This window comes from Salmo salar, chromosome ssa01 (assembly GCF_905237065.1).
Source record: "Salmo salar chromosome ssa01, Ssal_v3.1, whole genome shotgun sequence".
NCBI lineage: Eukaryota > Metazoa > Chordata > Actinopteri > Salmoniformes > Salmonidae > Salmo > Salmo salar.
The window spans coordinates 113,125,102-113,139,036 of NC_059442.1; the positions used below are offsets into that span (position 1 = coordinate 113,125,102).

At 40.6% G+C, this 13,935-nt stretch overlaps 2 protein-coding genes across 2 annotated transcripts in view; one reads left to right on the plus strand and one right to left on the minus strand.

The window, feature by feature from the left end:
• LOC106577336 (glutaredoxin 3) overlaps positions 1-3,020 on the minus strand; it is a 36,194-nt gene extending 33,174 nt beyond the window's left edge. The window contains exons 1-2 of the mRNA XM_045687660.1: positions 2,729-3,020; positions 1,658-1,766 (exon numbers count right to left, since the gene is read on the minus strand). Coding sequence (XP_045543616.1) covers positions 1,658-1,766; positions 2,729-2,793 — 174 coding nt within the window. The 5' untranslated portion in view covers positions 2,794-3,020. The remainder of the gene's footprint in view (positions 1-1,657; positions 1,767-2,728) is intronic.
• Positions 3,021-3,491: 471 nt separating this feature from the next.
• LOC106613726 (uncharacterized) lies at positions 3,492-7,144 on the plus strand. The gene is made up of 4 exons (XM_014216283.2): positions 3,492-3,906; positions 4,579-4,734; positions 5,221-5,283; positions 6,164-7,144. Exons 1-4 carry the CDS (start codon positions 3,832-3,834, stop codon positions 6,191-6,193), a joined length of 324 nt encoding a protein of 107 aa, XP_014071758.1. The 5' UTR covers positions 3,492-3,831; the 3' UTR covers positions 6,194-7,144.
• Positions 7,145-13,935: the final 6,791 nt, after the last annotated feature.

Sequence of the window (13,935 nt, forward strand, 5' to 3'; positions counted from 1 at the left end):
TCTCCTCCTCTCTCTCCTTTAATCCTTTCTGGAGTGCACAGTCACATATTACCTTTAGCTATACAGAATATCTCCTCCTCTCTCTCCTTTAATCCTTTCTGGAGTGCACAGACGGGCTGTCAACAGTTTAGTGAAATGTGTTTCCTTGCGAACAGATTTGACTTTGTTTCCTGAATTGAAGCACTAGGTAGCTGCAGGAACAAGGTTGGAGAGCCCATGGCATACAGAGTTTGGGGGGAATATCACCTGTCGGGCAGCGAGAACATGTAAACAGTGGTGGATACATGGAGTGAAATAAGGGTTCTTCTATTTATTTCTCAGCTGCTCATAATATGCGCCGCTATAAAACCCAAGTAGCCTACAAAACGGAGCGGTGGGAAAGCTGGCAGTCTTTATTCACTATTAGAGTGCATACAGATGACAGGTATTTTCCCCTCTGCTCCCTGATCCTTGTTCCTGCCCCCTGTTCCTGCCCCCTGATCCCTGTTCCCTGTTCCTGCCCCCTGATCCCTGTTCCCTGTTCCTGTTCCCTGTTCCTGCTCCCTGATCCCTGTTCCCTGTTCCTGCCCCCTGTTCCTGCCCCCTGATCCCTGTTCCTGCCCCCTGATCCCTGTTCCTGCCCCTTGATAATGGGCCATTCAAAATCGAAACTCATTTTACATATTACCAAAGACAAGATTAAATTGAGAATAGTCTGGTGGGTGAAAATATGACCACTTGATGAGAGAACAGCTGTGCAGCCTGAGGCAAGGAACAAGAACACAAGCTTTTTCTTCTACTTTCTCAAATCATCAATAGTCTTTTGTCCCACCATGCAGCATATACAGGTTTTGATTTCTGAGAAATTCTAAAGGTTTGTATCATTCAAAACTAAAGCTGCCAAATAACTCTAAATCTAGTGTATAGGACCTGTTTCAAATGGTCACTTTTACACTCAGCATAGCCACTTCCTATGCTCACTCGCTCCATAACGGTATCCAATTTAACATCACTACATGTAACATCCATCACAAGATATAGTATGTGTATCAGGCATCATGTAACATCCATCACAAGGTATAGTATGTGTATCAGGCATCATGTAACATCCATCACAAGGTATAGTATGTGTATCAGGCATCATGTAACATCCATTACAAGGTATAGTATGTGTATCAGGCATCATGTAACATCCATCACAAGGTATAGTATGTGTATCAGGCATCATGTAACATCCATTACAAGGTATAGTATGTGTATCAGGCATCATGTAACATCCATCACAAGGTATAGTATGTGTATCAGGAATCATGTAACATCCATTACAAGGTATAGTATGTGTATCAGGCATCATGTAACATCCATCACAAGGTATAGTTTGTGTATCAGGCATCATGTAACATCCATTACAAGGTATAGTATGTGTATCAGGCATCATGTAACATCCATCACAAGGTATAGTATGTGTATCAGGAATCATGTAACATCCATTACAAGGTATAGTATGTGTATCAGGCATCATGTAACATCCATCACAAGGTATAGTTTGTGTATCAGGCATCATGTAACATCCATTACAAGGTATAGTTTGTGTATCAGGCATCATGTAACATCCATTACAAGGTATAGTATGTGTATCAGGAATCATGTAACATCCATTACAAGGTATAGTATGTACCTTGACAAACATGGCGTGTTTGTTCTCCTTGGCCAGCTCTCCCATCACATCGTTCATCTGACTGCACTGAGGGGCCCATGCTGCCTGGAAGTGGACCACCGTCAGGAACCTGGTGGAACAGAGAAGTCACATTAGATTGGAATGGTGTAAGGCCGTAGGTGCACCGGTGAGGCTCATGGAAGAGACAGGTGTCAGATCTCAGCATAGCAATAGGTCTAAAACAGCACAACTTTATAGTGACACACAGATTCATATGCTAAAGATGTGGGACATGCATGCACACTTGCCAGCTACTGTCTACCATCAATAGGCCGAGCTAATTCACACTGTTGACATCCATTAATTCTTACTTCCCATACACTGATGATCATGCACGAGATCACATGACTAGGACACTGGATCATAACAGGTCTTCTGGAATTCAACATTATCTTTTATAGCCTACTTGTAATGATGGATTTCAAAAGCACAATAACTGAATGGACCTAGTTAGCTACAGAATTCTGAAATGGGCAGGCACCTGATGTTATGTAGGATAACACTAGTCATGTCTGATAAAGGGGGGGTTAATCTCTCCCTTTCTTATAAGGGCTAGACCTAACGTTACATTATCAGGCATAGTATATAATGTCTGCCTAATAGAAAGGCTCACTAGGCTCTGCCATTTCGTGACAAGAATTCCACATGAGTTCAAGACACAAGAGCCTGACTGTTTATATCAGGTAAACACATCAGCGTGTACAATGGTCAATTACATTCACACCATGTACAATAAACATGTATGTTATTAGCTAGCTAGATGTCCCAAGTTCGTTGTCGTCCCGACGACATGCTAAAGCAAATATCCGCTAAAATAGCTAAGCTAGTTAGTTGCGCTTTCATTTGAAGCAGCTTGATAACGTTAGTTAGTCCCTAACATGGTGAAGCTACATGGTGAAGCTAGCTAGCTAAATTTCGATATAACAGAAAAGTAACTATCATAACAAGCTAAATATCATATGAGGCATTTTTGAATGAAAACCATTCAATGGCTAATTACTTAAATGTCATGTTATTAAATTATGCACATACTTGCCAGCCTTTGATAGCAAGTCCTCAAACTGCTGCGAGGATGTTGCCTCCACAAAATTCGCCATGTTTTCAGACGTGTGTAATCGCTTACCGAGCGATTGGCAGAAGATACAAACCTTCCTGTTCTGCTTGTTAACACTGAGCTGAACGGGGGTCGGAACGCAGTCGTGGTTATATTTAAACCCTGCGCTAGATATGGGTCTGAAAACGTACCTCCATGCAGGGATGGGATATACCACTGTACTCCAAAATGTGGACTACAGTGGCATATCACATCCATGAATTTAGGTACATTTTCCCGAACCATATCTCACCTGGCTCCGAAGTTAATAATGTAACGATGACTTTGTTCCGACCCCAGTGCAGCTCAGTGTAAACAAGCTAATGGTAGAGTCGGTATATTCTAGCAACTATATGGATGGAACAAGACATAACTACCTACACAGAGTCGGTCTATGACTGATCTATGAACTAAAAATTAATAACCAACATGTAAAATACAAGCATAGCTATATTATTGTTTAATTGCACAATATTATTATAATTCTAATGGAGAAAATGTATTGAGCATGCATTTGGTAGCGGGAAGAAGATAAAAAAAAATGTAATTTGTCCTCATATTCCACAAACAAATAAATTCAATCAATCGTATTTAATAAAGCCCTTTTTACATCAGTAACTGTGACAAAGTGCAATACAGACAGACCCCCTCTACTTGAAATGGATTCAGGTTGGCTGTCTATCATTGGGAGTCTTTCAATAAGACACTTTCAAAAGTCAGAAGCAGAGAAATCAAGAGGTGGTCATGTCCTTGCGGTAGAAAAGCGAACTGAAAGTGAAATAGCTAACCAGGTAGCCAGAGATTGAATCGTTTTGTAGCCATTACTAGTTGTAATTTCATTGATTTTGTTTTGTTTTTGATATCGCAGCAGGACGTTTCTGAAAAGACCTCGTTACTATTAACTAACTAGCTAGCTAACTGGACGTGTAGCATTTGTTTGCTTGCCAGCTATCTAACGTTACTGTTACCTTTGACATTTGTGTTATTAAATTCAGTCGATAGATTCAAATAATAATAATAGGTCTAATCATTTTCCACAACCATGGAATATATGACACCCCTCCAGAAGAAGAGACGCCACGAAGGAGACCTTCAACCCTGGAGAGATTGTCAGGCGGTATGAAGCTAACCTTCCTTAGACACTTTTATTTCCCTTGAAACCCGACGTTGAATTGCATTGCATTCTAGTTAAGGCGGAAATTAGCGTTATGTTTTTTTTTACGATAAAAATACATTTTTATTCAACAATATTCTGGATTGTAGAGGCCGTGAGAGGAAACTTCCCGGATTTCAAGGGCTCATTTCTGTCCGACGAAGAACTCAATGCAATTCAACGTCGTGTTTCCAGACAATAACGTTAATAGTAGCCTATTTGCTTTAGTGAAAACATTGTTGCTATTGGTGTATTTATAGTTTAGCTAACACCAGTCTATAGCTGTCCAGTTGGCTTGTTGCTATTTTTAGGCTAAATCATTTAATAGTGATTTATTGGTTATCACGTGTGCAATGTGTATTTATATTGCTACTAGTTTAGCTAACCTTTCATGCATAGTTGGTTGTATGGGTGCTCGCTAGCTAAGCTAACGCATAGAGAACTAACGTTAGCTGGTGTTTACATTTTTTAAAAGCCCGTGTAACTATGAATACGTGCTACACAGTCTCTCATTAAGAAACGTTCTCTTAGTACATTAGCTAAGTGAATGAATGCATACCTATAACCATTTAGCTAACTAAATCGATCATTACCTGTCATGTTATACAACTATACTGCATTGTTTTGAATCCTCAGAAACGACTGTGCAACAGAGTGGGAGTCTGCGTCCAGGTTGAACATGGCGGGATGGTGACTGACAGTGCCATGGATACATGGGATGCCAGCATGCAACAGCAGAGTGTCCCAAACAGCAACAGCGGTGTCGGCATCAACCACCCAGCCTCTAACATGGTAGATATGCGTATTCAACTATTTTGGCATCTTTGTTGCATATTAAACTATTTTTGGGATCTTTGTTGCTACAGTCAAGGCAAAAGGAGTTAGCCTCCCACATGCATTGCAGGAGTGTTTTTATGGTCCATGTTTTCCTCCTAAATGATAATGCTGTAAGTCGCTCTGGATAAGAGCGTCTGCTAAATGACTAAAATGTAAAAATGTAAATGTAGTAATAAATGTTCATAGGTCAAGCAGTAAGAGATACTAGACCTACCCATGACCCCATGCTTCCTCAACATCTTATCTCTAAGTTGTAGCCTTAGCTATCTTTATGACAGTCATTCCTCAATGCTGGTGATGTCAAGGAAGCAATAACTGTTTGGGAAATAGCATCTCATCCTCAAATGTTTTATTGCAGAACTACAATATGACAATCCATTAAATAATTGAGTGTAATTCTTGCCGTAATAACCCTCCAGGCTCGTGTTTTCTCTTGTACAGGTCTATGCAGTCCATGCAGTCCAAGGCAGCCAACGTTGTAATCGGTGCCTGGCAGGGGAGCCTGTAAGTAGTGTCCTGATTTTTGCCTGAACATATCCCAGTAGTGTGGATGACTGATATCATATATCAGTGTGTAGGCCAAACCCAGCATTTTGTAGAAGTCATCCAGAAACACCAAAACAATGGGATTTAACAGCTATAGCACATATAAATAAACATTCCTTATGCTAATATGGGATATTATGTCTCTTACTTTGGGGACAATTGTTGCACCTACAAAATCAACATAAATAAAGATACCCATTTTAGAAGGGTTGGCCCTCAGACTAAAGAACCTACCATATTGACTCTGGAGCGCTTTGCTCTTCATGCTCACCTTGGGCCGCGTCAGCATTCTGGACTTTCTAATGTCAAAAGGGTTAATCAGTCCCTCCAGGTTTCTGCAATGACTTTTTGTTGTTGTTGCTAAATCAACAATTCCTTGCATATTATGCGAGGGCTTGTAAATTTGACCAATCACTGCACTCTTTCCACATGCAACAGTCAAATCATCGCAATATTGTCACATAAACCAGGCCCATCACGCAGTACAAAAATAGGGCTTGCAATTTCAACCAATCTGAGTACATTTACTGCATAATATAGTTAAATGAAGCCACACATCAACAAATCCCCCCCCCGTCAGCAGTTTCACAACAAATTGGTATATTGCCATGCAAAATGTCAGGGTTGCCGCAGCAAAATCAAGCCGCTGGAGGGACTGGTTAATGAACATGACATGGGTTTCAGTCCCAAATGGCACCCTATTCCCTATATAGTGCACTACCCTATTCCCCACACAGTGCACTATATAGTGGAGAGGGTGCTATTTTGGGATGCTACCATCATGTAAAGGGTTTGTTCCATAAAGATTACCTGTGTCACATAATGAGTCTCTTCTCAGGGGCACATTAACCACATCATGGGGTATTGATTGGTTATCGTCATGATCAGAGATTGTTTGAAGAACTGAAGGGTCCTTGAGGATGAAGAGATTTGATTGATTGATTGATTGATTGCTTGATCAAGCCATTGTGTATGTGGCTGTGAACGTTTTATCAGTGTGCCTTGCCTTTTCTTGCTTTTAACCACAAACACTGTATTGCTTCATGGAGAGCCTCACATGTTTACACTACCTAACACTGGTATGGGTAAAATGGCTACTAACCAGACAGTAGACATAATAATTTCATACCGTCTTACTAACATTCTGTTTGAATGGAAAGATAACCACTACAGTGTAGTCTACATACAACCATAAGGAATGAGCCATCAAGCCACCATTAATACTGTAACTTTACAATGTAATGTGGATACTCATTTAAAGTCAATGGATCTATTAAAAAAAATGACTTATTGTCCCAGTATCAAGACTGCTTCTAAAGCTGCCAGGAAATATACATGTAAATAATAATAATATTGATAAGTAAAAACTTTTAAAGTTATATCATTATTAACCTTTTTGAAATGGATAATCCTGTCTGCAAATATATTTTTGTGAAATACATATTTGATATATATTTTTCTAAAATGTAATTGGCTGAATATAAAATAAGAAGTTTGTAACAATGTTTGTGCTAATTGTTTAATTTTGGATAGTGTCCTGAATTTAGTGTTAATCTCATGAACATTTTCAGCCAGTTTTCAATAGTTTGATCTACACTTGAAATGTAGGGCTGTTTGACAATGATTTGTCTATTTCCCACTAGATTTGGTTTTGTGTTGTCTTACAATGATTTGAAGCCAGTTTCCACCTTGCCAAGCAGTGATTTTTATGCAAGGAATAGACAATAGTTGATGCTGTTAAATTTCAGGTTATGACTCAATGTAATAGTTTATTTTTAGTACAAGAAAAGCAACTTTCAATAAAGTATGATTTGATGAACAATGTGTGGACATTTAGATGTGTTTTTGTGACTACTGTTTCTTCATTGTTATTCAATACCTTTTTTTATATGAAGCTTATTTCCACATGCCATCTATTCATGGGCTTCTGCTGCCTGCTGTACATTGTGTGGATCTTTACCCTACGACAGTCTGGTATGTTTACTAGTGAATTATATGTGAACAGCATTTATTCTGTTACATTTCTGTCTCTCTTGTTTGAGGATATGTTTTGTTCTATATTACTGCTAGCTGTGTTTGGTTCACATGTCTCATGTCAGGAGGTAGCATATACTGTAGCTATCATCCCTATTCTTATCCATGGACTTTAACTAGATCACACATTTTCAGGCCACTCTTCTATTCCAGTATTTTTCAACTCCCCTGCCTTCTAGAACGTTAGCATAGTTTGTATCCTATCCTTCGAGAACGTTAGCATCCTCCGTATCCTATCCTTCTAGAACGTTAGCATTCTCCGTATCCTATCCTTCTAGAACGTTAGCGTAGTCCGTATCCTATCCTTTAGAACGTTAGCATTGTTTGTATCCTATCCTTCTAGAACATTAGCATAGTCTGTATCCTATCCTTCTAGAACGTTAGCATTCTCCATATCATATCCTTTAGAACGTTAGCATTCTCTTTTGGGTGTTGTATCTTACCCTTTATGATAGTTTCCAGTCCACCTCATATGATACGAAGTGATTGGCGGTTATAATGCCATGATAAATGATATATTCATAGATATCAGGGTATCAACATTATGGCTCAACAGATGCAATAGGGGAGGGCTAAAGTTTTGAGGAAAGTCAACCAGGATGGATTAATGAGTATTACCCTTACAATCTCCCCTGTCCTCCCCCAGTACAGCCCAGTGTACTAACAAGAGAAATCCATGTGTTCTCACACAAAGCTAGACCTGAGGGAAATGGCTCTGAGGGCCTAGATTTTCAATAATGTAAGACAATAAAGCTTAAGCTTGAAACCTGCTGCAATATGCTACAAGTGTAAAGAGCTTAGCTGCTAATAAAATGGAAAAGAGAAATACCTCCAACTCATATTGGGAGATCAAGTATGCCCCAGAAGAGCCCTTCATGAAGACGTAATGAGCAGGGTGATGATATAGTCTGCGTTCAAAAATGGCACCCTACATAGTGCACTACTTTGGACCAGGACCCATTGGGGTATGGTCCAAAGTAGTGTACTATGTAGGATATAGGGTGCCATTTGGGATGGATGCAGGCTTCACACAGACCAACCCTGACAAGTATCATTTTATGGATGTGGAATTATTTTGATTTCCTTAGGGATGTTTTGGACAATTGCACTTTTCATGTTCCCTTTCGGTCCCCTCTATTTTCTCCTGATCATCTGACTGGTCTGACTGCTACTGACACCCTGATCTGACTGCTACTGACACCCTGATCTGACTGGCCTGACTGCTACTGACACCCTCATCTGACTGCTACTGACACCCTGGTCTGACTTCTACTGACACCCTGGTCTGACTGCTACTGACACCCTGGTCTGACTGCTACTGACACCCTCGCCTGACTGCTACTGACACCCTTGTCTGACTGCTACTGACACCCTGGTCTGACTGGTCTGACTGCTACTGACACCCTGGTCTGACTGGTCTGACTGCTACTGACACCCTGATCTCACTGCTACTGACACCCTTGTCTGACTGCTACTGACACCCTGGTCTGACTGGTCTGACTGCTACTGACACCCTGGTCTGACTGGTCTGACTTCTACTGACACCCTGATCTGACTGGTCTGACTTCTACTGACACCCTTGTCTGACTGCTACTGACACCCTTGTCTGACTGCTACTGACACCCTGATCTGACTGGTCTGACTGCTACTAACACCCTCGTCTGACTGGTCTGACTGCTACAGACACCCTCGTCTGACTGGTCTGACTGCTACAGACACCCTCGTCTGACTGGTCTGACTGCCACTGACACCCTCGTCGGACTGGTCTGACTGCCACTGACACCCTCGTCGGACTGGTCTGACTGCCACTGACACCGTCGTCGGACTGGTCTGACTGCCACTGACACCCTCGTCGGACTGGTCTGACTGCCACTGACACCCTCGTCGGACTGGTCTGACTGCCACTGACACCCTCGTCGGACTGGTCTGACTGTTACTGACACCCTCGTCGGACTGGTCTGACTGTTACTGACACCCTCATCTGACTGCTACTGACACCCTCGTCTGGCTGAGTTGCCATGCTTCTCCACAGGGAACCAGACAGATGTAATGGTTTCTCTGCTGAACAGCACTAGGTCAGACTCCTGGAATCTGACCTGCTTCTCCACAGGGAACCAGACAGATGTAATGGTTTCTCTGCTGAACAGCACTAGGTCAGACTCCTGGAATCTGACCTGCTTCTCCACAGGGAACCAGACAGATGTAATGGTTTCTCTGCTGAACAGCACTAGGTCAGACTCCTGGAATCTGACCTGCTTCTCCACAGGGAACCAGACAGATGTAATAGTTTCTCTGCTGAACAGCACTAGGTCAGACTCCTGGAATCTGACCTGCTTCTCCACAGGGAACCAGACAGATGTAATGGTTTCTCTGCTGAACAGCACTAGGTCAGACTCCTGGAATCTGACCTGCTTCTCCACAGGGAACCAGACAGATGTAATGGTTTCTCTGCTGAACAGCACTAGGTCAGACTCCTGGAATCTGACCTGCTTCTCCACAGGGAACCAGACAGATGTAATGGTTTCTCTGCTGAACAGCACTAGGTCAGACTCCTGGAATCTGACCTGCTTCTCCACAGGGAACCAGACAGATGTAATGGTTTCTCTGCTGAACAGCACTAGGTCAGACTCCTGGAATCTGACCTGCTTCTCCACAGGGAACCAGACAGATGTAATAGTTTCTCTGCTGAACAGCACTAGGTCAGACTCCTGGAATCTGACCTGCTTCTCCACAGGGAACCAGACAGATGTAATGGTTTCTCTGCTGAACAGCACTAGGTCAGACTCCTGGAATCTGACCTGCTTCTCCACAGGGAACCAGACAGATGTAATGGTTTCTCTGCTGAACAGCACTAGGTCAGACTCCTGGAATCTCGTCAGCTGATGTACAAATCATCATGGACTAACTTTGTAGTACATTAACATTTTATTGCTTCTTTTATTGCCTTATGCTGTATATAGCATTTGAGTATTATTTTTCTATATTTTTTTATCTGTGTTTTAGATTCAGTGAATCATTAAAGAATAAGAGATGCTAAGAAAGGTGACAGTTTCTCTTTCTGCTCTTTATTAAACTCTGACCTTTTCCCTTTATGAATGTGTCCTTCACTGGATCCCATCTTACAGCATGTCCACCTACTTTGGTTCAGGCTTTGATCCACAATATTGCATTTAAAGTTCCACCCATGTAGTGCAAGGTGACCCCGCTCTCCATTGTTCCCTATGGGAACTCTATACTTGTGGAGCTCTTTCTTGTCCCTCCCTCAAAAAGTAGTCCCCTTCAGTGACAGAGTTCTACAGAGATGCAGAACAAAAGGTCATGCACAAAGACAGCCTTTTCTACAGTCTTGGTGGGATGGTGCTCTGTTGAACTGTTACAAAACGCTGATCAGTGTTTTGAAGCAAGACGAGGAGAACCAATAACTCTAACTGGTCTATTAATAATTCATAGTGCTGAGCGAGTAGTGATTTTTGAGGCCTGTTTAACTTTGATAATTAAAATATAATCCGTTTTCAATTTTGGTTTCAGAAAAATGTTTTTTTTACGTTAAATGCACTGCCATTACTGCTTATCACCCATTAAACATTATTTATTCACATTCATTTAATAAAATATTTCAGTTTTTGTGTATATTAAATGTGTTTTATTTAATGACTATTTAATTCTAAGTCATCTGATCTCTGTAGCGCTGCTGCCCATGCTTTCTGACAAAATCACTATTTGAGTAGTTCTTCAAAGTATTTAAGGCATACTTTTATTACTGCTGAGTACCAACTATCAATCACTTAGATCATGTATTTTCAGGTAGAGATACCTCCCGAAGAAACTGCCCTCCATCCCCCTATCATGCATTCTCTTATTTGACAGGCGGACAAGTAGGCGCACAATGTATTATGGTCATTGTAGTTAATTACCACGATTTCTGCGTTAAACTATGTAGAATATTGGCCTGTTGGAAACTACAACTCCCTACTACATCACACAGTTCGGGCTGGATCTGATTTAGCTCTACAGAAACTGCAATGTGCACATTGAGCTCACAGAAAACCCCAGAAGGAAATGGAATTCTAATAATTGAACCGACGTTGGTCAATTATAGTAATAAAAAAAAAGAAAAATACCCCAGAAGTAGGTTAATCTCTCAACACTAGTAATTAAAAACCATACAATAGCTAACAGTGCATGGTGAATTATATGGTTCCGTCCGACAACAAATTGAACAAAGTAATTATTCCCAATGCGAAGTGTAAAATGACTTAAATTACTGAGCCAATTTGTTCTAAATTCACTGTTGTGTACAAACACTTAAAACCCTGTCATGGTCATACTTATATAATGAGTGTTCAAAGTACACCTTGAATTCCCCTCCTATTTGACGTGAACCCATAACCAAGGGGGAAACAGTTTATAGCGAATTCCAAGGTCATAAACTGTTAAATGGCCAGCAAAAAGACAACAGAACATTGAAGCAAAATCCTTAGTTGCTACATCCATTTTTGGACATACATTTATGATATATACTCATTGATGCTTAAAGAATATAACTTAGAAATGCCTCATGAGTGTAGTTCAACTGTTGTACTCCATCAGAGGCCAAAATATATGCTTTTTTTACTCCAATGTCTGTAAACAACATAAATGTAAAGATATATATACAGTTGAAGTCAGAAGTTTACATACACTTAAGTTGGAATCATTAAAACTCATTTTTCAACCACTCCACAAATGTCTTGATAAAAAGCTATAGTTTTGGCAAGTCAGTTAGGACATCTTGTCATCCTTGTGCATGACAAGTCATTTTTCCAACAATTGTTTACAGACATTATTTCACTTATAATTCACTGTATCACAATTCCAGTGGGTCAGAAGTTTACATACACTAAGTTGCCTGTGCTTTTAAACAGCTTAGAAAGTTCCAGAAAATGATGCCATGGCTTTAGAAGCTTCTGATAGGTGAATTAACATAATTTGAGTCAATTGGAGGTGTACCTGTGGAAGTATTTCAAGGCCTAGCTTCAAACTCAGTGCCTCTTTACTTGACATCATGGGAAAATCAAAAGAAATCAGCCAAGACCTCAGAAAAAAAATTGTAGACCTCCACAAGTCTGGTTCATCCTTGGGAGAAATTTCCAAATGCCTGAAGGTACCGCGTTCATCTGTACAAACAATATTACGCAAGTATAAACACTATGGGACCATGCAGCCGTCATACCGCTCAGGAAGGAGACGCGTTCTGTCTCCTAGAGATAAAGGTACTTTGGTGCAAAAAGTGCAAATAAATCCCAGATCAACAGCAAAGGACCTTGTGAAGATGCTGGAGGAAACAGGTACAAAAGTATCTATATCCACAGTAAAACGAGTCCTATATCGATGTATCCTGAAAGGCCGCTCAGCAAGGAAGAAGCCACTGCTCCAAAACCGCCATAAAAAACCAGACTACGGTTTGCAACTGCACATGGGGACAAAGATCGTACTTTTTGGAGAAATGTCCTCTGGTCTGATGAAACAAAAATAGAACTGTTTGGCCATAATGATCATCATTATGTCTGGAGGAAAAAGGGGGACGCTTGCAAGCCGAAGAACACCATCCCAACCGTGAATCACGGGGGTGGCAGCATCATGTTGTGGGGGTGCTTTGCTGCAGGAGGGGCTGGTTACAAAATAGATGGCTTCATGAGGAGGGAAAATTTTGTGGATATATTGAAGCAACGTCTCAAGACATCAGTCAGGAAGTTAAAGCTTGGTTGCAAATGGGTCTTCCAAATGGACAATGACCCCAAGCATACTTCCAAAGTTGTGTCAAAATGGCAGCAAAGTCAAGGTATTGGAGTGGACATCACAAAGCCCTGCCCTCAATCCTATAGAAAATTTGTGGGCAGAACTGAAAAAGTGTGTGCGAGCAAGGAGGCCTACAAACCTGACTCAGTTACACCAGCCCTGTCAGGAGGAATGGGCCAAAATTCCCCCAACTTATTGTGGTTGGAAGCTTGTGGAAGACTACCTGAAATGTTTGACCCAAGTTAAACAAATTAAAGGCAATGCTACCAAATACTAATTGAGTGTATGTAAACTTCTGACCCACTGGGAATGTGATGAAAGAAATAAAAGCTGAAATAAATCCTTCTCTCTACTATTATTCTGACATTTCACATTCTTAAAATAAAGTGGTGATCCTAACTGACCTAAGACAGGGAATTTTTACTAGGATTAAATGTCAGGAATTGTGAAAAACTGAATTTGAATGTATTTGGCTAAGGTATATGTAAACTTCTGACTTCAACTGTATATATATATATATATATATATATATATATATATATATATATATATATATATATATATATATATATATATACTGCTCCAAAAAATAAAGGCAACACTTAAACAACACAATGTAACTCCAAGTCAATCACACTTCTGTGAAATCAAACTGTCCACTTAGGAAGCAACACTGATTGACAATAAATTTCACATGCTGTTGTGCAAATGGAATAGACAACAGGTGGAAATTATAGGCAATTAGCAAGACACCCCCAATAAAGGAGTGGTTCTGCAGGTGGTAACCACAGACCACTT